The 27,264-nt window shown below is 40.0% G+C and overlaps 1 protein-coding gene across 1 annotated transcript; it reads left to right on the forward strand.

Annotated features, from left to right (window-relative positions):
* Positions 1-27,093, forward strand: limk2 (LIM domain kinase 2). Its single transcript, XM_012863548.3, has 16 exons — positions 1-348; positions 569-659; positions 8,606-8,741; positions 14,756-14,865; positions 15,704-15,889; positions 16,125-16,230; positions 18,215-18,429; positions 19,680-19,860; positions 19,953-20,039; positions 20,313-20,444; positions 21,425-21,481; positions 21,867-21,932; positions 22,328-22,502; positions 22,604-22,659; positions 22,765-22,922; positions 24,461-27,093. Exons 1-16 carry the CDS (start codon positions 258-260, stop codon positions 24,666-24,668), a joined length of 2,055 nt encoding a protein of 684 aa, XP_012719002.1. The 5' UTR covers positions 1-257; the 3' UTR covers positions 24,669-27,093.
* The last annotated feature ends 171 nt before the right edge of the window (positions 27,094-27,264 follow it).

A 27,264-nucleotide genomic window follows, 5' to 3' on the forward strand; every position in this document is an offset into this window, starting at 1 on the left:
GCTCCCATCTCCAGGTGCTGCAGTTGAGCCTTTCCGCTCGCCGTACAGGAATGTGGCGATCGCATTACGTCACTTATCCTGCCAGCAGGCGAGAGGAGCCGCTCCGTCCACCAGGAATTTGCTCTCTGTTTTTGTTTTGAGCTTTTTAAAGGGTGGGCAGTCGGTGCTTTTTTTTTTTTTTTTTTTGTTCCTTCCTTCTTTGTCGCTGATGTGTTGAGAGCTGGGTGGAGGTCCGGCATGTCAACGTGAGGCGGCTCATGACGGCCCCCCTGCTGCAGAATGAGACGCTCGTAGACGGAGCCCAAATCACGACGACGCTCTCGGGAGAGTCGATGGAGGAACCAGAAGGTAAAGGAGTGTTTTCAGGTTGTTGCCCTGCGAGAAGACGAGTTTCTATGCTTTTGCTGGACCAAACAGTTTTAACGCTTTAGAAACAGGACCCCCCTTTCCTCCGTGGGGTTCTTTCAGCGTTTCATTGCTGTGGACAAGCGCTTATTGAACTGAATTCATTTTTTTTTCTTCCTCCTCTCTGCGAGTATCGACTAAACACTCGTTTATTTGTGTGCAGATAATTGCTCCTGTGCGGGCTGTGGAGGAAAAATTCAAGACTCGTTCCAGATAAAGGTCCTCCAGGACACCTGGCACAACGCCTGCTTTCAGTAAGTGGTCCCAGGTTAGGGTCTCTCTCTGGACACGCCTCTGCAGACCTCTCTGTCTGACGAGCGCATAAAAAAAGTAGAGGAGCTTTTTTCTTTTCTTCCCCCCTTTCCTGTTCTCTCCAGATCTAAAAATAAGCTTTTATTGGTGACCCCAGAAGCTTCTTTGTATATCTGTGCACAACAACCCCCCTCCTCATACAGCTCTGAGCAGAGTCGCTGATGGTCCTGCTCTTCTAGAGGACTTTGTCCTTGTGTGCTGAAGCTTAATGATTGCCTCGGTGGTGATGCTGCTCAGATCTCTCTGGCTCAGGATGTGTGTGTTTGGGACAGTGAACCTACACAAACACACACACACACAGGTGCATACCTCACATGCCAGCCTAATATAACTCTCCAGGGTTTTCCCCCTTTGGTTAGCAGTCGTTTTCCCCTGATGATAATCTGCTTTACCTTCTAGAAATCGCCTCTCTGACTGAAGCTGCTGCCATAAGATATTCTGAAATTGTGCAAGTCCTCTTGCATGTTTAAAGGAAATGTAGAAGAAAGTGAAACTTTTACTTGTGAATGTGTTTGAATATTTCAAGATTATCGTTAGAAGTTATCAAACTTTTTCAGTTGTAAGATAAACCTTTTGATTAGGGGTGTTTTTTTTTTTAATTATTATATTTATTAGTGATGCACGATATTAAAAATTTCAACCGATATCGATAACCGATAATTTTCTGCTTTTCATGGCCGATACCAATTCCGGGTCCTTACGGAAAGGAACACAAAATCCACAGGTCTTGTCCCGCTTTGGGGCTACTCTGCCTGAATAAAATTCTACCAGATTTAATTAATTTATCGGCTATTTCTATCGGAAAAATTTACTAATCGGGCCGATTTAAAAATAAAAAATTCCACCAAGTCGGACGATATTTTATCGGTCCGATAAATATCGTGCATCCCTAATATTAATTTAAGACGGATGGCAGCACACATTGAACACAGTTAAACCCTGTAAATGTGCCAAAATTTACCCAACAGGGACACTTTTCACAGACTCACAGACAGGTTTGGTTATGGCATACCAATAGCCTCAATCTCACACTTGTAACATCTTCTTTGCTTAATAAGCATTTGATTTATTCAGCAAGATGTCATCACTTCTGTGGTATTTTACTGTTTTACTGTAATATTTTTTGATAAAGTCGTGTTTATCCAGATTTTTTGTTTGTTTTTCGATTCACGAGTTTCACCCTAGCTCAGGCTAAAAATGACATCTTCTGTCCTGTTAAGAAAACTGGTAAATTAAGTGGTACCTTTTATGGCACCATGGCTAAAAATAAGACCTGGTTTGAAAAACATTTTAATTTCAGATATTTGTGTTGAATTGGAAACTGCCCAACAATAAATCAGAGTATCTGCAATCACTAGTGTCACTGATCTAACCCATCACTAATCACTAACCCACAATATTTTTTTAACTAATAATACAATATTGCCTATACCTAGAAAGCATTTTATTTTTTATTTTATTTGCATTTTTAACTTCTGTTTTTTAAAAACTTTCCTACTTTATTTTTCTTGTTTTTGTTGTTTTTTGAAAAAGACTTTTGCCTTTTTCTGTGCAGTTTCAACATAGAACCAGGTCGATACAGGCTATAAAGAAGAAAAAAAATTAAACATTTAGAATTAAACAATTAAACACGTTTTGATGTACAAATAACAGAAAAATACACCACTTCCAGTGGCAGGATGAAGCTTTTACAATAGATACCTAGTTGTACTTTTTGGAATCCATACAGTAAATCATTAACAAAATGTTATTTTTTGGCTAAGAAAAAGGCATATTGTTATTGACTAGGTTCTACTTTATTGTATTATGGTGTCTGATATTATTGCGTTAAAGTAAAACGATAAAGATTGGATTTCCTGCTTAAATTCCTGTAAAACGTCATTTGAGACCCCCCCACCCAATTCACCGACTCTACAGCGACACATTAAACCTGCGGTATCGACTCGTTTAAATGTCCTGACAAAGTTACGCTATGACTCACCGCCTTCTTTATTACTATTTTCATACGTTCTGTTTTTTTTTGTTTTTTTTTTTTTTTACATTTTCACTCTCTTATTGCTGCGTTTCTAAAAGACTGTGCTCTGCGCTGCCATGGTTTTGCATGTGTGTTTGTAACTCAGCACCGCGGCAAACTGACACTCTTATCTCTGGTGGCATTCTTTGGCAGACAAAAACATCTTAAGAGAACAAAAATAAAAGCACGACCTTGCTGAAAGAATCCCCCTTGTGTTCCTGTTGTTTCTCCCCCTCTTTTTTTTTTTTTTTTTCCTACTTTCCACATGTTGCTGGCCTCTTCGCCCTGCGCGCACCTCCACCTTGTGCAACATTCTTGCGAGCGAACGTCACCGCTGTTCCAGTAAACCTGGTGGTGCTGTTGAGTCCCATAGGTAGCGCTGCATTCGACTGCGCTGTGGTCTGCATTCCTAGACGGCGATTCAGATCGTTGCTGCTTCAGACAACGTTGAACCCCCTTTTCTTTTTCTTTTTTTTTTCTTTTAACAAAGCAAGCGTCTCGGGTCTTGTTCCTCACATGCCGCGCTGCAGATATTATCAAGGTTTGCCAACACAGCGCAGGATGGAGCAGCTCGGCCTTCTTAATTCCCCTTCTGCTGTGTTCGATTTCAAAGAGGGCAGACAGGCGTTTGTTTGAGCATGCAAAGACACCGTCCGCCGATATATTTACCTGTTAAAGTCTGACGTTTATGCTGTTGGTGCTTGTTTAAAAGTTTGTCTTCCTTCTGCGGGCAAATGTGCAGAGATTAAAAATGATTCCTGGTTTCATGAACAGAATATTTCTGGAAATTACTAATCTGCACACTTTGGGTCCTCAAAAAGCTCTAACCCGGTGCTTGTCTCATGTTTATACTTGCTGACTTTGATTTTGGTGTGTTTTAAATCAATTGTGGTTCTCGTTGAACAAATAAGCTAACTTATTTCTTTCATGCTTGCCATTTAAAATCACTGGTGACAAACAGATCTGCATACGAGGCTTACAGTAAAGTATGGATGACGCCCCAAAACGAGGTTGCAGTGCGGGACGCCCGCAGACGTTCTAGGGTTCACTGGGCACGTCTCTCCGTGTTACTGCCTCCAAAGGAATACACACCAGCAGGAATGTGGATTTTAGGAAATGAGTAATGTTTGTTTTGTAGTGTTTGTGCTGCAACGGCAATGGCATTGTTCTCAGTAGAACCACCTGAGGTAAAGTGCCCTGCCCCCATTCAGCGGTGTGTGTGTGTGTGTGTGTGTGTGTGTGTGTGTATGAAGGAAGTCAGGTGCCTTTTATAAGCACACTTACATCATGCCTTTTAGGTCCTACTTGGACATAATTACAGTGTTTGCTGGTTGTTGAGGATGTGTTTGCCTAGATCATGGTTGAACTTTGTCTTTTTTGCTGTTGCACCTCAACAGGCGATGAATGAACTGTTAAAGATCTGTAGGAAAGTGTTGGGTGTTGACAATTTGTAAAGGCTAAAAAAATAAATAAAATCGGACACTGAACATAAATGGATAGCCTATACATAACTTGGCCTATTTTCAAGAACCAGAACCCCGTTAAGCTAGACGTCAAAGAATAGTGACCAACATAAGTGGAGCAAAACGGGATTTTCAAAGTTAACCATTTGGGTTTACTGGAATGTCTCTAATAGTTTCTCATACATAGTTTCTCAATCTTCATCTGAGACACGAGCAGCGGTTCTTTTCATGTCTGCGTTGAACACGCAAACTCCACGAGATAGAAAAAAGGATGTGGATGTTATTACAACATACTTGGCGGTCGGATTTTTAGAATAAGGGGCGTGAGACTGAAAAATGTGAGCTTTTAAAGGAGCTGCTTCAGACACGTAAAGATGCACAAAATCCGGATTGTTGCTGAAAGTTTGACTGCATCATTTAAATCCTTGAACTTTTAGAATGAGTGACTTTTGAGGCCGGACATGCGTTGATCTTTAATTAGACGTTCTACAAATAGAAGAAATTCTGACTCAGGTTTCCAGAAGACGTTGAGTCAGTCAGAATGTACCGCAAACACTTTGAGATAAGGTTCGGGTGGAAAATGATGCTGTTTGGAGGTGAAAAGTTCAGCGTATGAACTCGTGGTCTCACGGAGCATGGTGGAGGGAGAATCATGCCTATGAGACGCCTGGCGTCCTACAATCACATAAGAGTAAATTACAAATGCTATGTTGAAGCGTTGCAGAATGTAAATCGTCCGGCCAGCTGCACGCACCCTGTAATTTGGATAAAGTATAAGAATAAGGCGTGTTTTTTTCTAAATGTTGTTAAGAATGCTCTTTAGTTTTAAAGAATAAACATCTGTTCATTTAGATGAGGCAATAGATTTCTGTGGAAGTTTTCTTTTTTTAAATTCAATTGAAAAAGTGGAACTCCTCGTTGTAGAGACTCATTACGTACAGAGTGATATATTTAATGTGCTTATTTCTGAAAGAGACAATGTTAGAGGAGTAAAATTCACCTAACATGTGATCTCAGGCAGACTGGACTCTGCTGAGCAGTTTTTGTAGCTCTTGGTATATCTGTGTTTGGAGGCTCTTGATGTACTCAAACTGCATAAATGAATGTGCTTTGCTTCACAATCCTGTTGCCTGGTCACCCTTTTCTGCCACCCTTTTTCCTTCCACTCAACTTACACTGCAAAAACGGATCTAAAAATAAGTAAAATGTTCTTAAAGTTAGTGTATTTATCCTTGATTTGGGCAGGTAAATACGATTATCTGCCAATGGAATGAGTATTTTGACCCCTAAAATAAGATAATTAGACATCCTGCACTTGAAATAAGATGATGGAGATGTATTGTTCATATTTTAAGAGCAAAAATCTTATTCCATTGGCAAATCATCTTATTTACCTGCTCAAACAATGACAAATACACTTATTTTAATTTTTTTTTACTTTATTTCTAGTTCCATTTTTGTAGTGTACCATTAATATGTTTGGAAACGGCAGTCATTACTGAACCTTAGAAGGTCTGGGAGAGTATACCTAATTGTACTATGGTCTTTATTAGCATCTATTTGTAAGATCCAAAGGAATATTTTTAGTTTTATAAAGGTTTTAAATCTAAACTTAACCCACGTTTTCAGCTTGAACCCTGGGTACTAAATGTATTTGGATAAACTGAGCAAAAGTAACTATTTGTGTAATTAAAATAGTGAAGTTGTTTTTTGTTTATATTATTTGTGTTATGTGCCAGGCCTTTATAATGTCAAAACAGCCGTCCTATTGGTAAGCCTCTCGGGGAGCAAAAGAAATTTAAGTTTCATTCATGACCATATTTTTTCTTTATTTATATTGTACATATTTAGACTTTTAGAAAGCTTTACAAACGTATTTGATGCCAGCAGTTGTATCCGAGTCACTGAAGCTATCTAGGTTCCCTTTTTACTTGCATCAGACGTTTGGCCTTTAATACAGCTATAACCCATGCAGCCTTCCCCTCAGCAAGTTCTCCGTTTTTGACTCATCAAATCACAGTGACTCCTCTCAGGCCGGGGTAATTTCGCTGACCTCAGCGCCGTCCTGAGCACCTTTTTTCTTCACGTTTTTTATGGAAGCGGTAAGGCGCATGTCTCTAGGTGTTAAGGTTCTGCTGCTGTGTCTTCCCGAGAGCCGGCGATTATTCCAGTCCTCTGCGTTTCTCTCTGCAGTTGAAACAAAACCATATGTTCCTCCGTCTGCAGGACAGCTCCTTCTAAAGTAAAGCCAGATAACTCCTGAAGTATCTGGATTCTGCGCCAGAGTCAATAATCCTGGATCAACCATACCTACGGCGCAGAGAGCAACGTGACGTGCTGGGTGTCTCGTGCGGACTGGGAGCTAAAGCAATGGACAAAATGCTGATAAACTGCTCAGTCGCATGAGGGATCAATTAAGGGTTCCTTTGACTTGTCAGAAAAGTGAAAATTATTCTCTTAATTGCATTTCTGTCAAAAGTAAAGAGGGCTGTCAATCAGGGCGTCAGTGCGGTTCAGTCGTGGTTTATAATTGCAGCCGCTCCTGAGGGCCTTGTTGCACGATAAATATTGTTTGCTCTTGGTTTTTTTTGTTTGTTTTTTTGTTTAGTCTTCACATCTAAATTGGGGGGTGAGGGGTGGTTATGGCATACAATGCTATTAATTTGTCTGCATGTTAGCGCCTAAGTCTCAGATCTGTTTCAACACGCTGTGGTAAGACTGAGCAGAAGCCGAGGTGGCCGGGGAAGAGTAAAAGAGGCCCATGAATCAAAGCAGCAACACCAAACGCATCACAGCAGACTTTTCAGTGATGTAAAACTCTGACGTTGCGGTTTCATCCGTGATTTGCATGCCTAGCGCTGTTTCACGGAGGAAATGCCTGTAGTTTGTGAGTACTTCCTAGTTTGAGGGCATCTTCTCCATTCCTCACTCTGAACATTTTGTCACAGAGTTTTTGCCAATTGAAGTTTCTTCCGTGCGCCGAGCCTCTCCCCAGGTGACCGTTTTTAGTACGAGACTGAAGCAGCACAACAGGAACTGCGGTCGAAAGCAATTCAAGTAAACAATTGCGTTGATGCCAATCGTTATCTCTCTTTAAAGTCGAAGAGTTGCCAGAAGAGGAGCTTTTCCAAGAATACTGGACCCGAGAACCTGTGACTTCGTTTGTGTTTGGTTTTGTACCTCTTAGCCTAAAGGTCAACATGCTGGTTTTTAAGTGTCTGCATTGACCAAGATAAGAAAAGCAATACTGATGTATAGTTTTCAGCAAAAACAAAAAAAAAACACAGAAAAAACAGGAGGGCGATCTGCAGACTTTGCCCTTGTAGATATGTGGGGTTATTTTTGCCTACTTAGTGGTTTTTGTTGTTTTCTCTCTGTTTCCTTGTTTTTTGAATAGTTTTATATTTTCAAGGTCCTCGGATCAGACTAAGTTAAGTAGATAAACATTTGGTCATCTTTGCCGGCTTCATGGATGGCACAACTCCTGCTTTTGCTACAGGGCAGCAAAGCTAAAACAACAGCAGCCGTGCAAGTTCCTACACATCCCAGGGACGCAGTGTTTTCTGTGATCTACGCCTGGTTAAACAAAGAAAAGTACATTGTCTCCCTGCAGTAAACACCCTGACGGAGAGTTTATGTGCAAGCGCTGTGCACATTACTATTAAGACCTGAGGAACAGAAACTGAAAAGTGTTATTACTCTATCAATTGTTTCCAAATATTTTAAATTGGAGCTGTACTTTAAATGTCTCTTGTGTGCCAGTGGCTCTTGGCTCTCATTGTTATCATTTAATTTTTGCTTTTTCACCTAAATCAAGGAAAGCATATAAAATGTGAGGCTTCTCATTAAAGTCATGTTAAAATATTAAACATTTCTGAGTTACAGACTGTGAATGTGGGATTAATTGACTCAAGTGTTTTCATTTTGAGGATAATTTAAATCTGCTAGACTGTAGCTCTGTGTTTTTTGCATGTGTGAAAATAACCCGCTGTTACGATCAAAGAGAGGGCCCCAAGCTGAACCTGGCTTGTAAAAACAAAGACTTAACCCTTGACTTGGACTTTCAAAGATTGACTTGTGACTCGTATCCTAAACCCACTGGGAAAAAGTTAGATCAACCATCTGTCTGTCCGTCATCTGAGTTTTTTTGGGTTTTTGCAAGTTTTCTATTAAAAGTCTGATCTCAACAGAGAAATATGCTGTAAATTCCTTGTAATCATTCACATTCATACTATTAGAATGCATAAAAAATGGACTGAGATCTCCACTACTTTACATTTGTGTGGACTTTGGTCATGAAAATGTTCAGAAACTTAGTTGTGGACATATCTGGTTCCAGTGGATAGACCCACTGAAGACAGCCTGGCCTGCTTTAAACTCTGCAGCTTTCTGACGGTCTTTGTCTCCTCAGATGCTCCGTGTGCTCCGACAACCTGACCAACTGGTACTATGAGAAGGACGGCAAGCTGTACTGTCGGAATCACTACTGGGAGAAGTTCGGGGAGCTCTGCCACGGCTGTTCTCTGCTGATGACGGGACCGGCCATGGTAAGGCTGTCCTTTCCTCTTTACCGAGGCATTAGAAGGCAATACGAGCCGATTATCCTAAATCATTAAACCCCAGTGTGGTCAGTGTGGTAGTTTGACATGAGTTTTATTTTTGGGGAGTGGGCCGATGTTTATGAATTCAGTGATTCGAGCATCTAATGGTCACAACAGCGTGGAGCTGTAAGGTCTCCATGTTTTTATTTTAACTCCTAAATGGAACTGGAAGCAAGTCTTTTTGTCCAACTATCAGTCTCTTACAAACCCAGTGGCTATAGAAATATTTTTATTGGTTATTTGGCAAACTAACTTAATCTGAAATTTAAATGGTTTTGACATCAATCTGAAGCCAATAGTTCTCATTTGATTATAGTAATTTATGCAGGAATCTTGGAGATGTCAGTCCACATTTCTTATATGTGGGTTGTTTTTTTTTTTTTTTCTTTCGCTTGGAGTGAGCCGCTATTTTATTATGAATGTGGTCTAATTATCCAAATGGGTATAATGATAAATTCAGATCTTTAAATCTGAAAGGCAGTTTCAGAGCAGGGAGGACTGAGCGACGTGGAGCCTCCAGCCAAACTCGCTTCTTGGTTCATTTTAGCTATTCTCTTCTTTCATGCTGGTTAAAAAATAGTCAGATATTTGTTCTGATGTAAATATTAATACCAAATGGTATAAAACTGTCAACGAGGGTATTTAAGTAAATTATTAAGTGTGAGAAGTATATATTATGCAGAGATGGACAAATGTGTTGGGACTCTTGGTAAGGATTAGTAAAAATATTTAAAATAAAGGAATCACTTTCTTGAGAAAAATCCAACCTTTTAATTTGAGTGCATTTAATCAGAAGAAAAACCACAAAACCCCTTTACCGTCTTGCATGTTTTCAACAAAAGTAAAGGTCCTCATCCAGCCTAGTGCTCAAAAGAAATGGGTAGGTTGTGTAATATCTGACCCCCAGTGTAGCAAAAAGAAACTTAGATTCATTTGAGACGCTGAAGTATAAGTTAAAAATGCATAAATTACATAATGTAAAGATATATTGGGAGTACCAATAAGTCTGGCATCACTAATATTATTTGATATATATATATATATATATATATATATATATATATATATATATATATATATATATATATATATATATATATATATATATATATATATATATATATATATATATATATATATAGTAGTATAGTTTCACGCCGCCAGGTTAAAGCCTTATGGTCAGCTTTGCCTCGCCTGTTTTACATCCTGCAACACAAACCCTTCAACCCGCCATAAAACCATGATGATATTTATTTGTAACGGAGTGTTGTGGCGAGAAGGAAAGTGGTGTGTGTGTGTGTGCACGGCGATCAGAGTAAAGTCATCTAGGTAGAGCTGCATATCATTACTGTTCCCAACCCTTACTGAGGAGGGACATTTGGCCTGACAAACAATAAGCTGATGTTATTTTTTTTTAATGAAACTCTTTGGAGAATTTACATATGCAGCCAAATCAACTGCATGAAATGGTTTATACAGGGGTGTCATGGCACCTTTTAACTATTTTTTTCCCCCACTGTATATATTTTATCAATTTAAAGGTTTGGTGTTTTTATTATTTTTGCAGTGAGATTGTTACTGCATTAAAATCCATTTTAATAATGTTCTATTCAAAAAGTAATTTTTTTTTTTTTTTTACAAAATGATACAGGCAAGGACTTTGTACGACACTAGGTTTGGAGTTGCTGGGTAAGTGAACCCATCAATAAACGCTGATTAAATATATTTTTAAGAGTCATTCTCCACTTTTTTGGCATCTAGACCTTCTTGGATCAGAGCTTGAGATTGGACCTGTGTGTGGTTTTAAATCTGGGTTTGGTTTAAGCATCAATCTCAGCAATGAAATGCTTTCTAACCCTTTTTTTTTTAACTTTTACAAAAAGAAAAAAACGGCATCAAACATTATCAAAACTGTAATTTAAATAATTATATTTTGTGTTGGATAACTTGTTGCAGCTTTGACCGATCTAAGTAGTAATAATAACATTTTATTTATAATGCCTTTACATTTCAAACAAATCTCATGGTGCTACAGAGCAGAGGTCTTAAAACAGTCCCCGGGATAATACAAACATTAAAAACAGCATTTTATAATCACCATTAACCAAATAACACACATAAAACCATGTTTCTAAAAAGCTTCTTTAAACAAGAATGTCAAAGGGCCTTTTTTTTTTTAAGACCTTCACACTTTGTGAGGCTCTCAGGGTCTCTGGGAGGGCATTCCAGAGCCAAGGGGCAACTGCCTGGAAGGCCATAACTTATTAACTTTTAAAGAAGTGCCGATTTAACTTGCCAAAATCAATAAATGAAATTGCGCCCCGTCACCACGCTGTTAAACCACAGCCTAACTGCAGCATTGTGTTCTTTCATTATTTATTCCACATATAGATATTAAAACCCAACTGGGTCGTTTTTTTTTTGTTTTTTTTGAGTCCTCATTGCATTAAAACCTTCAAAATGTGAACATTTGAAGATTGAAAATTTGTATTTATTAGAGAAAAAATAGCATAATCACATAATTGTTTGTGATTGACATGTTAAAAATGTCTACTGTGCACTGTCCTCCAAATGTCACGCAGAATATAACCCTGCAGTTTTATTCTTTTGAAGACCTTGTTAGTGAGACGTTTTGTTTTTCAGTTATATGCGAACGATTATTTGGCCTGCTGCTTAATATTGCAGAAGGGGGGCTCTGTGTAGACTTGCGAATTAGTTTTGCCCCCTTGAGGCCCCATTCTGCTCCCTCTCTGTACAGAAGTTCTCCACGGTTCACTTCCCCACATGCAGAATCTGGTGGGAAAACAGCAGAACATGTGGTGGTTTTGGAGCATGTAGAGTCCAGTGTGGTGAGAAAGCTCTCTTTAAGTTGCCCACAGTCAGGATGATCTGCATGGATGGCTTTTGAGATCCAATATCAGTACTTGACAGAGTAAACGGTGCTTTGCTTGCTTTATAAAAACAAGGACTATAAAGAAAGGAAATAAATGCCCTTCTGCCTTGACTTTGTCGTCTTAAAGGTAAAAGATTAGATTCAGCTGACAGCTTCTGGTCACAAACAAGGTCGCCCAGCTAACATGCTGCCAGACTGAAGTTTTTCTTTCTGCCAGCAAGCATCAGGCAGAGTGAGTTTTTTTTTTTTTTTTTTTTATGTCGGCCTGTGAGGCCGAGTGTTTTTGGCAGGGCCGAACTGGCACCGCAGCCAGTCAGCCAGAAAGAAAAGCATTGTGGTCCAGCAGCGGAGGAGGTTCATCCAAAGCTGCTTCTGCCGCATGCTCAGCATTCAGGCCCACAACACAACTGTTGTTGTTCTAGTTTGTTTGTTGACAAATTGGGACTTTTTTAAGGAGGTTTTCAGTTTATGAAACCCCCGCTGCTGCATTTGTCTTGTTGTTTTCCCGAGTTGTTTTTTTGAGATCCCCCTGTTCTCCGTCTGACTGTCTGGATCCGGGGCAGGGCGTGATGGCTGCTGGGGTGGCTTTGTTTTGTCGCCTTAAGGTGAGGCGTTGCAGACAGGCTCATGAGATTTCACAATCGTTTCGCTGACATCATCTTCCAGCAGCAGGGAATCCTCTCCCGGCACAGACAACCTGACTCACGGCTAGAGAACATGTTGGAAAAATACTACAAATTTGTCTGCGCTTAAGTCGCAGGTAGATGTGAATATTGAAGCAAGAAGGTGTAATTTAGTTGTTTTTGAGTTTTCAGCTCCTCTTGCACAACGCAGCGCGCCAGTATTTTCAGAGGAGTGCACAAGTGGAAAACTTATGAATGCTTCTGAAATAGTTTCTATACCCATTACATTGTGTGGAGAAGGAATTTTGCCTCCAACTTCTGACGGTTGAATTTTAGTTTCTGATTTAAAAATCACAACTGTGTTTTATGATTTCATGGTGAATAAGTTCTTCTGAAATGTGATTTTGTTGCAAATGTGCAATGGTTTTAATATCAATCAAACTTTAAATTAAAAGCTGATGTTGTCAATTCACTTTCCACAAACTTGACTGTTTTATTTGGATTTTATGTTATAAACCAACACAGAGCAAAGTGTGATTGTTAAGTGGAAGAAAAAAGAGACGCAGCTTTTCCATTTCATTTTTTCCCCCCAATAAAACACTGGAAAGTGTGTAATAAGTGTGTCCCTTACTTTCAGAGGCTATTAGTCAGCGTCTGATTATTGTCAATAAAGGCCAATAATGTCATGATGATAAAAAAAAAATGCCATTCAGACCCTTTTGGTCTAGTAAACTGAGTCCACCTGTGTGTGATTCAGTCTTAGCATAAAACCAGCTGTTCTGTTAAGGCCTCAGAGGTTTGTTGGAGAACATATGAGAACAAACGGCATCATTAAAAACAAGGAACACGGGGGATGAGTCAGGGAGAAAGCTGCGGAGACGTTTCAATGCAGGGTTAGGTTATTAAAGGCCAACCAAGGAGAGCCTTAATCAGAGAAGCAGCCAACGGGTCGATGGCAACTCTGGAGGAATTGCAGAGATCCGTGCCTCGGGTGGAAGAATCTGTTGACAGGACAAATATCAGCCACGCGCTCCACAAATCTAAAGTTTATGTAACAGCGGCAAAAAGAAAAAAGGTAGACGACTCGGTAAGCATGGAAAAGAAGATGCTCGGGTCAGATTATATCAAAATGATTATGGATAACAGGGAGCTGGGCAATACATCAAGATTTAAAAAAAAAAATATTGATATTAAAAAATAGAGAGAGATAAGATGAGACTACATCGTTTAACATAGACGTATTTCATCTATGCTGTTATAATTATACTTTTATGTATTCCAGTAGGTTATTTTTCAGCTACTTCTCATATTTATCTACAGCTGTGAGACATTTGGGATAAAGCTTGGATTTAGAGATGCCTTTTTATAATTATTTTATGAAAAGACAAACACATTGAGATAAATATCATCTACCGGCATTCAGCCTAAAAATATCGAGATATTGTTTTATCGCCCAGCTTTAGGATAACGGCAACAATAACACTGCAAAACCCAGTTTGAACCACCCTGGCAATGAATTATGGAGGTGGCACCATCATGCAGGGTGGATTTTTTTTTTTTTTTTTCTATTTTTATTTATTTATTTTTTCAGCAGGGAAGCTGAGAAGAGTTGATGGGATGATAGATGGAGCTAAATTCAGGGAAATCCTGCAGGAAAATCCGTCATTGGCTCCAGAAGACATGAGTCTTTCAGTCGGACAACGACCCTACATTTACACTCGATAATTGATTTTAACAGACACTGAAATTTGGTTAACTTGGAGCGGTTTTGTGAAGATGAATGGTCCGTCTCTGGACGTGTAAAACTGGAAGAGACGTACACTAAATGACTTGTAGACGTAAGTGCCCCAAAAGGTGCTTGTGCAAAGTATTGAATCCGAACAACCAAGTAGAAGAACGCATCATCACTGCGATATCGTTTTACACGACATCAAGACCTTAAAGGACCGTTCGGAGGGCAATAATTGTATTTCACGTGTTAAGAGCTTTGCATTCTAACATTATATTCTGATTCAAGAGGAGTAAATCCTTTTTACAAGGCGCTGTTGTATTTACTCAGACCACCATTTTGCCCAAAACATGATCTCATCTTGCATGGGAGAGAGAAGGAAAGACAGATGTTAAGAAAGCGTGACATAAACTACAGAAAGGGAAACTGGTAAGTCATGTGCAGCAAGTGTCAGCGAGGGGGGGTTGGGGGGGGGGGGGGGGAAACGTGAAAGCAGCAGTGAAACAAGCTGCTCAGACCTGCCGGGGATGACGTCGGCGCAGATTCCAGACAGGCTGAGAGAGAAGCAGGTGTCGGCGCTGTGTCACCGCTCGCCGAGGAGGAGGGTTCAGAGCAGCAGCACGTTTTCATTAATGCCACTGCAGAGGATCCCGACGTACCTTTTTTCTTTTTCCTGTCCTGGACGGAGGATCAGCTGGTCTGCTTCTGGTTGCAGGTGGCCGGAGAACACAAGTACCACCCCGAGTGTTTCGTGTGCCTGAGCTGCAAGGTGGTCATTGAGGACAGGGACACTTACGCCTTAGTCGAGCGCTCCAAACTCTACTGGTAAGAGATTTACTTTGTTTTAAGTTGTTGTGGAGCATCTTTACGGGCTTGAATGCAGTGTGGAATGGTCAAAATATAAGTTATTGGCTGTGAAAGTTAAAGGTGTTTAGGATGGAGCGGTGCTACTCATGGGATTACTACATTATCTTTTGAATTTGCATTCAGACTTCGCCTTCCTGAAGAACTAGTGTGATCCACAATCCCGTTAGAGGATTAATCATTTCGAAATTAATACCGCATGTCATAATTTAAGCACCTTTTTTTGTAAAAGAGTTATTCAGGGCATGTTTAAATGTGTTATGTATAACTAGGTATTTAAGTGATAAAGTACACTGAAATTTGAATTCAACATAATTTAAAGCATATGCAGCTATTTCACTGTTTATTCTCATTTCCTAGTTAGGTTGTTGCAGTTCTCCATGAAATAATTTAATCTGTGTGTGGTTGGGGGGGCGGGCTCTAACATATGATTGGTTTTTAGACTCTTTAGACCAATCATGTGGACTGGAGCAATGTTATCCTCACCTACCGACTCCAATTGGTGGAGCTGCAATAAAATAAAGTCATGAAGAAATTAATATTCTAAATAAAAAAATATATTTTCATTCATACAATTTTATTAAATGCATATTTAATGAAGCATTGGCATATTTTCCACATAGTGAATTACCTTTTTCAAATGATGACGCAATGTTTAACTTATTTAGTCAATCGTGAGACTTTTGGCTGCAATATTCAGTAATTTCCCTCACGCTAAAGCTAAATAAGATTCTTTTATACACCTTTCCTAATATTCCTTAATAATTTGAGCTGTAACTGAACCGTTTCCTGTCTGCAGTGGAAAGTGCTACAAGCAGGAGGTCCTCACGCCCATGTTGGAGAAGCGCTCGCACGACTCCATCTTGGACTCGCTGCCCCACACGGTGACGCTCATCTCCATGCCGTCCGCTGCCAACGGGAAGAGGGGCTTCTCCGTGTCCGTGCTGAGCGACGTGAACGGCTCGGCGAGCGTTCAGGTCAAAGAGTAAGTGGCAGCCCGCCGGCGGCCGATCCGTGCGGCTGCTGTGCGAGTAGAGTATGAGTAATGCTTTATGTAAGACTTGATTATAGGTTTGGGGAGCCGCTGCTGTGTGCGTTTGTGTAAAAAGTGTGTCACAGCGAGTGAGGTAGTGGTGGGAAGCTTGATGTCGATTTTGAAAACTGCACGCCGTCTCTGTAGCGCGTATATCCTGCTCACGTCGCCGCTGTTTTCGTTTCAGGGTCAAAGGGATGCTTATAAGTCCGGAGGTGCGAGGTGCCATCCACGGAGGAGACAGGATCCTGGAGATCAATGGGCTTCCTGTTGGGACGCTGATGGAGAAAGAGGTGAGCCTTTTGATTCTCAGATCCTCCACCTCCCGCAGCGATGCACAATCTGAAAACGCTTCAGATCAAACAAACAATGTTTCCTGACCAGCTTCATGCCTCAAGGGCACTTTTCATGTTCTCATCAGACAACTTAAGGTGGATTTTTGCATTTCTCACATTCCTCCATCCTTTGTACATTCTTCAGTTGGGAGAGGAAGATATGTGAATGACTTAGAGGCTCATTCTCGCAGCCTCTCCCTTGAATTCTTAAGTAGTCCTGTTTTGTTTTTGATGTTGCTGATCTAGTCTATTTTTCTTTTTTTTCACTGCACATCAATATGGCTGTCCAAAGGTTATACTTTGTTGTTCTGCAATAACACCATAACCTGCTGGGAATCAAATTCTGATAGTGGTGAAGCTTTTTGACCTCTACGCTGCAATTGTTTTTTTTTTTTGTTGTTGTTTTTTAATACATATTTGTTAAAACATTCATATAATGAGAAATATAAGTTCTTTTTTGTGACCCCTGGTAAAGATGTGTAAAAAATATAGTAAAAAATATAGTTAATCTTTACTCGCAGCGGTATAATCTGACACTGGAAAGTTTAGAAACGTCCAACTTTTAACTTGAGTGAATTTATTTAGTCGGGGGAAGAGAGAAAAAAAATCACATGTTGAAAAGCAATTGAGTAAAATCCCTGTTGGCATAATTATTGTTCCCTGTAAAACACTGTCAAACACACAGTTCTTTTTACTTTTTTTTTTGGTTGTTTTTGAGTTTCTAGTAACATTTATTCATTAATCTATGACTCCCTGTTTCTCTGAGGTCTAGCACTGCACGACGTTGGAGAATCATACGATATTACTGACAGAAAAAATAAATAACGTGATGAAAGCACGATACATAACCCACATTTTTCCACCACTCATCCGTGCTTCCAACTCTCCGTCTTCTGCAGTGAGAGTCCATCCAACCGGCTGAAAATATTGGCGTGCAAAATAGAAGCTCACGGTCCTTTTGAGTATATTAGCCAGCAATGACTGCATACCGAACAATCCTTTGCAATATTTGGCCAACATGCTATAAATGACACAATGACGATGAATTTGCAACATACTTGCAGCCCTGTATTGGTTGGGTTGGTTGGTAGCAATGCCAGCTAATACGAATTTTTCTGTCCTACCAGCACAAACAACAATAAATTGAGTTTGCTAAACCGCACTGGTAACTGAACTGGATCAATGTTTGGTCACATGACGCAAATATTGAGCTTCATTTAAGCTTTGATGCATATGGGGGGGGGGGAGCATCTGTGACCCACTTTCCAATATGGTGGAGAATATGAGATGCCGTGGGCTTGTTTGTTCTTCTAAAGGCTCTAGAAAGCTTGATAGAGCACATGGCATCAAGAACACTTTAAGCTCCCTGGAAATTTTAAAGTGTGTATTCTTGGAGTAAAGGGAAAATGGGTCAACACTGGATATTTAAGCAGGTTAATAAACATATATAAGACAAAACAACACAGAAATGATTCACCAGCCCCCAAATCTTCCTCCTTTCTTGGTTATCTCAGTCCTTGGACCATAATCCTAGAGTAAAGCTGTGAAGAGAACAGAGGATGCTGGAAGATCCTCTCTGTCTGATCCAACCTTATGTACAGCTCTAGGACTTCCGAAACCAGATAAAGTATTGATGACAAGCCATCAACAGTTTTACCACTGGGATTTCTTAAATATTCAATTAAACATGAGATTTCTTTTCTCATGTGTACTTTGTGTACAGTGGTTTTCCCTAAATTTGCCACTGTTAGATCATCCTCCTTTTTACACACCTTCACCCTAAATGCTTGCAAAATGTTTTCAGCACCTTTTGCGTTTTAGTCGCAGTGATGCTGCTTATGTTGCATAAAAAGGAAAAACCTCAGGAGAAACTCATGCAGGATTGCTCCACATTCATGTGAAAGACCAGTTTTTAAAAAAAATATCTCTTTTTCTCATTTAGGTGTACGATCTAATCCACCACACCAGCCACACGCTGCAGCTGCTGATAGAGTACGACCCGGTGAGGCAGCGCTTGGATCGGCTGCGGCTGGGCTCGCCCAGGAACGACACGGGGGTCCCGGCCACGTCCCGCATGCGCCTGTCCTCGCCGTCCGACACCGTCCTGGAGCGGACGGACGAGGTCGACGACGGCACGCTGAAAAGGAGATCTATAAAGTACGGCGGAGAGTAGGGCTGTGCATAAAAATCGATATAAAGATTAATATCGATATTTTTAAAAACGATTTAATATCGATATTCTGGCTTTCAATATCGATATACCTCCCAACCTCTAGGGGGCGTTTTTTTTTTTTTTTTTTTTTTTTTTTTTTTTTTTTTTTTTTTTTTTTCCAGTGTCCTGTCTAGCAATATGGCAATAGGAATTGATGTCTCAATGCCAGATAGAGCTCGACAGATTTTGCTTTTACAAGTGGAGCAAACGGCTTTCGCCATAGTGCTCCACTTGATTTATGCTTGTAAATAGCTTTATTATGATTCCTGCAAGGAGAATTTCAAATTATATGGACATGACAATGGGAGAGTAAAGGAAGAACAAAAAGTGAAAGAAAAGAAAAAAAAGAGTAGAGGTGAAAGAAAGAGGAGATAAAAGGGAGAGAATGATAAAACCTTCTTTGTCTGCTCCATCACCTGGAAAGAGACACAAAAAGAACAGCACAACCAACAGACATAAAGCAGATACACTCGAATAACACCTAGATGCCATTGCTAAATCATATATATTATTATGTAAGCTGACATGTGTAATGTGATATTTGAAAAAAGAAAGTGAAAGAACATAAATAAATAAATTACAAGATTACTGTATATAAGTGAACACTTAATACCTGGGACCCAGCACCTGTGGGAGATGTGAAAGTGCACTAGTTTAGGTGAACATTATCCAGAAATAGCTTGATAGTGATTGTGGAGAACCGAAGACCCTAGGGGGCGTTATTACAGCGCAACCATTACAGTTCACAGCGAAGGAGAGCGAGTGAGACGAATTTGTGGAACGGCCGACAGGATTTTAGAAGCTCCTTTGTCCCTAAAATCAGATGTTTGGGCACATTTTTGGTTTCTGTGACACGTTAAATGCATTGAAGCAAATGCACTTTATTTTCCTGTTAATATGTCTGTGATCAATAAATAGAACATAAACATAATATTTGGCTGATTTTGGTGATTGAATCACTGAGCATTAATTCAAAGTAATAAATATCGATATTGGAATCAAATCAAGCTGAGCTATGTATCGAGAATCGTATCGTATCGTGAGCTGTGTATCGAGAATCGTATCGAATCGGCTCATCCTAGATGATACCCAGCCCTAGCGGAGAGTCTAAAAAAAAAAAAAAACGCTTTCAGCTTTCCGCGTCGCCGGTCTGAACGCACGTGGCACTAAAACGTCCCGATCTGATCTATTCCAGGCGAAGTAACAGCATATGCAAGTCCCCCAACTGCCTCAAGGAGTCGCCGATAATCGCCAGAGACATCGGCCGCTCCGAATCTCTCAGGTCCTCCAACAGCTGCTCCCACCGCATTTTCCGGCCGTGTGACCTGATCCACGGGGAGGTCTTAGGGAAGGGCTTTTTTGGACAGGCGATCAAGGTCAGCCTCCAGCTCCTGTCACTTCTGCTTCTCCTCCAGCGTTTCATCACCTGCTCTCTCTGAGCTTCAAGTAACGCTTTCTTTCATCTCAGGTGACACACAAAGCCACGGGGGAGGTGATGGTGATGAAGGAGCTGATCCGCTGTGATGAGGAGACGCAGAAAACCTTCCTAAAGGAGGTGGGTAATGAGCAGCAGGAGGCCAGTGATTTCTCACACACTGGACGGCCTCTGTGTTAAGAGCCACGTGCTCCAACAACCGCCTCTTTGTGCATTATTTTCAGGTTGTGTCACATTGCTCCGGTGGGAACTCATTAGTTCGACTCTTATCTTCCTCTGCCGTGTTAATCTTCCCTCCACTCAGAGCTGATCAGTGATGACTTGGTTATAGTAATCGTTAACCTGATTTTGCTCTCTGTTTTACTCCTTTCCTGCAACACGTCTGGCTCTCAGGTCAAAGTGATGAGAAGTCTGGATCATCCACACGTGCTGAAGTTCATCGGCGTTCTGTACAAAGACAAGAGGCTGAATCTGATCACGGAGTTCATCGAGGGAGGCACGCTGAAGGATTTCATCCGGGACATGGTGAGTTGATCGACCCTCCTCCGCTCTCACCTGGTCGGACACAAAACGAGCTCAGAGTTATGCGAGGGCGGGTGACCTGAGGTAACCTCCACACCCGTACACGGCTCTCAGCTCAACAACTGGCAGCTTTGGAAATCAGGAGGCTTAGGCATGAGAAGAGGGGGAATCTAAGTCATCCTGCTGCCATCCACTGTCTTAACTGTGGAGTTTATATTGTGTTTTTTTTTTTTTTTTTCTTATGATGAAGACGTTTACTTTATTTTGGAGCTCTTGTTACCAACCTTCTTACACAGAATGGACAAAGTGTGGAAAACTACAATTTAATTAATGTAGTCCTCAGGTCTGGATAAGGATAGAAAAAGAAAACCAGGGAATGTGGAAATATTTGTTTAGCAAACATATTTCCTAAAATCCTTCCTTCCTTTCCTTCCTACCTTTATTGCAAACCTCCGAATGAACAAACTGTTGTAGTTAGACTTTAAAATTAGATTTAAAAGGACAGAGAGCTCTGGAAATTTGTGTCTACAAAAGTTTAGTTTTTTTGTCATAAATGTATAGAAGCGCTGTATTAAGCTGCACTGCAAAAAGGGAACTAAAAGTAAGTAGAATCTTCTTGAAATAATTGTATTTTTCCTTTAATTGAGCAGTTAAATAAGACTATTTGTCAATGGATTGAGCATTTTTACCCCTAAAATAAGATAATTAGATATCCTGCACTTGAAATAAGATGATAGAGATGAATTCTTATTTTAAATCTTTTTTCCATTGGCAAATAGTCTTATTTAACTGCTCACATCAAGGAAAATACAAATTTTACTTACTTTTATTTCCCTTTTTGCAGTGTGTGTTTAAGAAAGTTGGCTAACAATGTCTGTTTAGTGTAACATAAGGCCTATATTTCCCGAATTTGTGATTCTTCTAAATAATGTATTTGTATTTTCCATTCATTTATTTTTTTTGTTTTCTCTCTTGACTAACAGGATGTGTTTCCTTGGCAACAAAGAGTCAGCTTTGCAAAGAGCATCGCCTCTGGCATGGTGAGTTGCTTTATTTGTATAGATTTAAATAAAAAGTGTGTTTGGGCGTGGAGGTGGCGCAGAGATAGCGCACGCAACTAAATCCTGACCGCCTCCGTCCCGGGTACGAATCCTGACCCGTGGACCTTTTGCCAAATGTATCTATCAACCCCATTTCCTGTCAGCTTACCGTCAAATAAAAGCTCTAGTCTAACTCGGTCTTTACTGTAGCTTACTGTCTCCTGCTTTGGCAGAGCCACAGTGTAACATTTTAATCTAAGCAGTTGCCATTTGATGATGCCGAAGATTTAATAGTTAAATGCACAAAAGGTGAATTAAAAAAAAAAAAAAAAATTTAATAACATATTTGATTTATAGATATTCATAACGTTTTTTTTTTTTCCAGGCCTACCTTCATTCGATGAGCATCATCCACAGAGACCTCAATTCTCACAACTGCCTGGTTAAACTGGTAGGTGACTTCTGACCAGCCTCCACACAGCAGAGATGTGGGATTTGGAAATGTGAACTGTGTGGGAAAAAAATTGGGTTTCATAAGCAAAATAGCAAAAAATTATTAAAACAGTATATTACCGTTTTTTTTTTTTTTTTTTTTTTTTTTTTAAATAGTATGGAAAAGAAGAGGTTTAAAAATATGCTGAAATTCTAAAATAAAATTCAAATGTTTCATTCTGAAATTGGGTCTCAGGGTGAGCTTAGCTGCAAACAGTCCTGTTTAGGAGGCCTAGCATCCCCTGAAAGATGCTGATTGTGTTTAGCTTTCTGGTTAATACATTAACAGATTAGTGTTTTCAAAGGCGGTGTTTCCAGTAGACCCGATGAACGCCTTGTGTCGTCTCCCAACAGGACAACACCGTGGTGGTGGCTGATTTCGGGCTGTCCCGGCTCATCGTGGAGGAGAAAGTCAAACCTCCTCCAGAGAAACCTTCCACCAAGAAGAGAGTGCTGAGGCGCAGCGACAGGAAGAAGCGCTACACTGTGGTGGGAAACCCTTACTGGATGGCTCCAGAAATGCTAAACGGTAAGGGACTTATCCACAAAGGAGGAATAAAACATGAAACAGTGTTTTGATGTCAAGAGAAGAAGGCATTGTGTTTTACTCTGCGTTTGGTGTCGTTTTAGGTAAACGCTATGACGAAAAGGTGGATATATTCTCCTTTGGGATTGTTCTCTGTGAGGTAAGCTGCTGACAGATTGTATTTATTTGATCTGTTTATCACAAGGATATTAGAAACTTCTTGGATGTCATGACAAGATCTTATTCCTAACTCTTCACCATTCAGATTATTGGAAAAGTGTACGCAGACCCCGAGTGCCTCCCCAGGACTATGGACTTTGGCCTGAACGTCGGCAAGTTTGTGGAGAAGTTTCTCCCTGAAGATTGTCCTCCAGCTTTCTTTCCCCTGGCGGTGGCCTGCTGCGACCTCACACCGGACAACCGGTGAGAACCTCCCCTTAAGCTGATCTTTTTAACTGCTTACTGTTCAGAAGAGCTGCGAAATATATCAGATCTCACTGTGTGCAATGCATCGGGTCTGTGTGTCAGTTCTCCCTGGCCCTCATTCCCACACTTACTGTGGATTTTGTCCACTCGGAAGCTAAAGCTCCCGGGAGACGTGGCGACGTCCAGACGATGGAGAAGGAAAAAGAACAATGAGGGAAAATCTTGGTTGTTTGCAACTTTGTTTGCAATATTTTATTATAACAAAATTTAACATTATTAAAAAATATATTTTCCTATTATAGTCCAGATTCACTGTTCAAGCACTTTAATTGTAGCGGATTTGTTGACTGCAGATAAATGCAGCTTTTTCCACCAGTTCGTGGAGTTTTAATGAATGTTTCTGCACACATACAGATATATTCATATGTTTACTATCCTGAACGGTTTACTTTGCAGATTATTTTTGATGATGCACTATATTGTGTCTTATCTTTTTCCACAAACACAAATGACTCTGCTTCCAGCTCAATAAAACAGCCTCACAGTTTAGTTTATTAAACTCAATCCACCGAGTGCTGACTAGCTCTTTCTTTTATCTATGCACAGCATGGTTATAAATACTGCAGTATAAATGTTGTTCAGCCATTGATAACTCTGTTGATAATGAGTTAATTAAGCAACGTAAAAGCCTGGCATGTCTGTGGAACGGTCAGATGTTGTAAAGTGTGATTTTCTCTGATAGGCACTGATTACCTAAAACTTTTTTGGATTCTTTGTAGGTTTTACAGTTGAGAAGAATTTCCATTTTTGGCTCTTTTTTTTAGACGTAGACAACTGCTGCAAAATAGTTTTAGCTGTCTTCTGTGCTGAAAACTTTAAATGACAGCAAAAAGTGGATTTGGGTCATTGTTCCCTGAAATTAACTGAACCCATCATAATAGATCCATTTGAAGGCCTTTTAGTAAAAGTTAAAAACAAAACAACAATGACTACAAAATGGACTTCCCACTTTCAATGAACAGTAAAGGCAGCTTTATTTCTTATTTTTTTAGGATAAAAAAAAATATTCTTTACCACTTTTCCATTTGCCCTTAACTCTGATCTACTTAACGAAGTTTACGACAAAAGGAGGTTGCCTCTCTGTTCTTTTTTTACGGTGACTTTATGAACCCAACTTTATGCGCTGAAGCTCATAAAAAGAAACAAAACAGTGCAGGAAATAAAACGCAACACCTCTGGTGACGTGTCAGAAAACAACAGGATGTAAAAGAAATCAGGAAAAACATAAAGAGCGTTTTCACCAAAGCCGTTTGTGTTTTGTTGCGGGGTTGTCGTCTCGGCTCGGCGCGCCTCGAGGCCGCAGTGGAGCGCGGCGAGAGAAAAACAAACCCTTCCACATGCCATCCGGACCTGCCGGCTCTCTGACACACCCCTGCTGCCACATTGCTTCCTCGTTTGTTTTGTTCTGTTTCTCTTAACCTCGTCAGGCTGGTTCTAACCTAAAACCGATATTTTCCTCTCTCCTCCTCCCATAGTCCACCTTTCCAGAAGCTGGAGGACTGGTTTAAGGCCCTCGCCCTCAGCCTGGAGCTGGGAATCCCTCTGCCGCCTGAACTGGAGGAGCTCCATCAGAGTCTGAGTCAACTGTACTGGTCTAAGGACGCGGTCCTGAGCTCAGAGCAGCCGTCCACCCCAACAGCCGCCTCTCCAGACTGCACCAGCGTGACGGACAACGGCACCTAGGACTCGTGCCTGTCGGACGTGTAACTCGCTCTTTGTGATGCCTCTTAACTGCTGCACTAATTCTGTGGATGGGGGGGAAAAAGAGGGAAACGGTGTTGAACCCGAGCCATGTTAGAACTGGATAACCTGAGATAGCTGGACCAGTTGTCCCTTCAGCGGAGCACAACCCTGTGAGTGCCGGTGAACTGCAGTGAGAATCAAGAGACACATTTCAAATTCACAACTTTTAGTTGCTTTTTTTTTTGTTTTTTTTTGCTACTGTGTTCCTCTTTTTGACAACACAGAGCCGTTCTTAATGTTTAAAGTTTACTGAACGGTAGCAACCCAGAGGGGCTGTTTCCCTGTGGACAGAGACCTCTATTAGACGTTCTTGTCCCTATGTGACAGTAGTTTTATTTTTCTGGCTCCGATGCTGTTCGCAGCACGTTGCGAACACAGATCCAGTCCACACCTTAACGAGGAGTGGCCTTAACAGCAACAATAAAAGAAAAACAATGCTGACTGACAGTCAGATCAGAGCGCAGGTAAGGATTATTGACATGCAGATTTTAGGATTTTAATTTCCTTGTTCTTTATGAACCTGTCCCTCAGAGCAAATTTTGCTCCAAGCAGAAAAGACGACTTATCCTAAAAGTTGAAAAGATGTCCTCAGAAAGATAAACTGATGTTTAAATTTGTTTGAAAGGTGGTTGGAGTCGATGCAGTGGGCTTAACTAAGCCTGCCTTTTTGTGGCTTTGCTTAGGCCAAATGTGGAGGACAAAAAAAAGTCCAGATTTCAACAACTTCTCTGGGTAAAATCAAAATAAAAACTGATCATTCTCAAATAGCCATAAAGAACGAGTTCCCCATCAGATATTCAGGATTTAAAAGGCTAATTTTAAATAAATAAGAACAGCTTTGATAATATTTATCTCCAGCCTTCCAGCTGTTTTCAACTGGTCTGGACTGATTGAGCTGAAATTTGGCCAGTTCTGCTTTACAAACTGATTTCTCAGCACACCTCTAACACATTTTTACCTTGGACAGCACCACGTTATTATTATTTAGTCGCGTGACCAAACTTCTCTAACTCTGATCACATTACAAAAGCAACTTTGGCAGTTAGCAGATTTTAAACGGGTGTGTAGTTCAATCAAAACTGTGTATTACTAGCTCCCTTGGTAATTTGGTAATTTTATTCAGCATCGACAGCCAGAAAAGCACCAAAAAGACACCCTTATGTATGATAAATACCAAGTAGGATGTAGATGGTTGTATTTCTAGTCATAGGTTTCTCTTTTTTTTGCCCATAGACAGCTGCAGGTCCACAGAGCTCATCTGTGTTTTTTCCCTGCTTTAACTCAAAATTTCTCTAGTTTATCTATGAACGTTGTGAGAATGTTTATTTCTTACTGATTGTTGCATTTCACAACCTACTAAAAAGACAAGAAATTTCACATAAAATAGTTACCTGTAAGCCTGAAGCCCTTTGAATGTTTCTGTGCAGCATCTTAAGCGATTACCCCATAGCCCTTGTTAGTTGTTAGTTGTTGGGTTTTTTTGTTCTAGGAGCTTAAATGATGCAGTTAGAAATGTTCACCATTGTGAAAAACACACTGCTGACATTAAGATGTGCAGATGTGCCTAATTACAAATCATTTATAGACCGAAACCAATTCATCCGAGCACACAAGATAAATTTTTTTTTAATATATTGACTTTTCGCAGCTTGGATTCAAACCAGAAACCACAAATCATTGTCCTTCTAAATAAACAAATTTATATTTAATCAATTGAGGTCACTTTTTTGTTTATTTGACATGTAAACTTTTTTTTCTCTTTTTTTCTCCTTTTTGTTAGTTTTTATTTATTTAGTTGTTGTTGTTTTTCTAATATTGGGATTTTATTGAACGGTATGCTTTTCTTTTAAAGCCTCTGTTCCTAAAATGTGTAGATGCCAACAATGCTGACCTGCACTGTGGGCAAAGCATGAAGATAACATAAAATATGTATGTTCTGATGCAGAAAAGTTTGTTAGTTTGGAGCAAGACAGTGAAGATTCATTTATTTTCTAACCTTCACTGGTCCCAGTTTTATTTCTTTGTGGTCTTGTATTTTTAAATATTTTTTTCAGAATAATGAAGACTTAATCATTTTGTTCTTTTTAACAAATCAGGACAAAAGGCTTCTGTTGGATGTTGTGAAACAATCTCTGTAAAGTGGGACTTGTTTTTTTTTTTTCCTAAGCAATGTATATAATGTGTGTATATATGATACCTTGATTGGATTTAATTGTAATGTTTAGATTTTTTCTCTTTTCATGTTAGACATTTCGTCAGCATTTTGCGATTCCCAAAGCAAGGTACTGAAGACCAGTTGTAACCACTTTTATTTATATCCCTGTAGTGTTACGTAAATAAAACTTCTGAAAGTTGCTTTTTCAAACTGTCACCTCGTTGTTTTCATTAGAAATTTTTCAGAGATTTTCTCTTAAACATTTGGATCCAAGTTGGAAAAACATATAGCCTTTAAAGACTCTGGTTGGATTGACAAATTAGTAATTTAAGAGGTGGGTAGTTACTAATTACATTTACTTGAGTAACTTTTTGAGCTAAA

The sequence above is a fragment of the Fundulus heteroclitus genome, chromosome 12 (genome assembly GCF_011125445.2).
Source record: "Fundulus heteroclitus isolate FHET01 chromosome 12, MU-UCD_Fhet_4.1, whole genome shotgun sequence".
NCBI classification, from domain to species: domain Eukaryota; kingdom Metazoa; phylum Chordata; class Actinopteri; order Cyprinodontiformes; family Fundulidae; genus Fundulus; species Fundulus heteroclitus.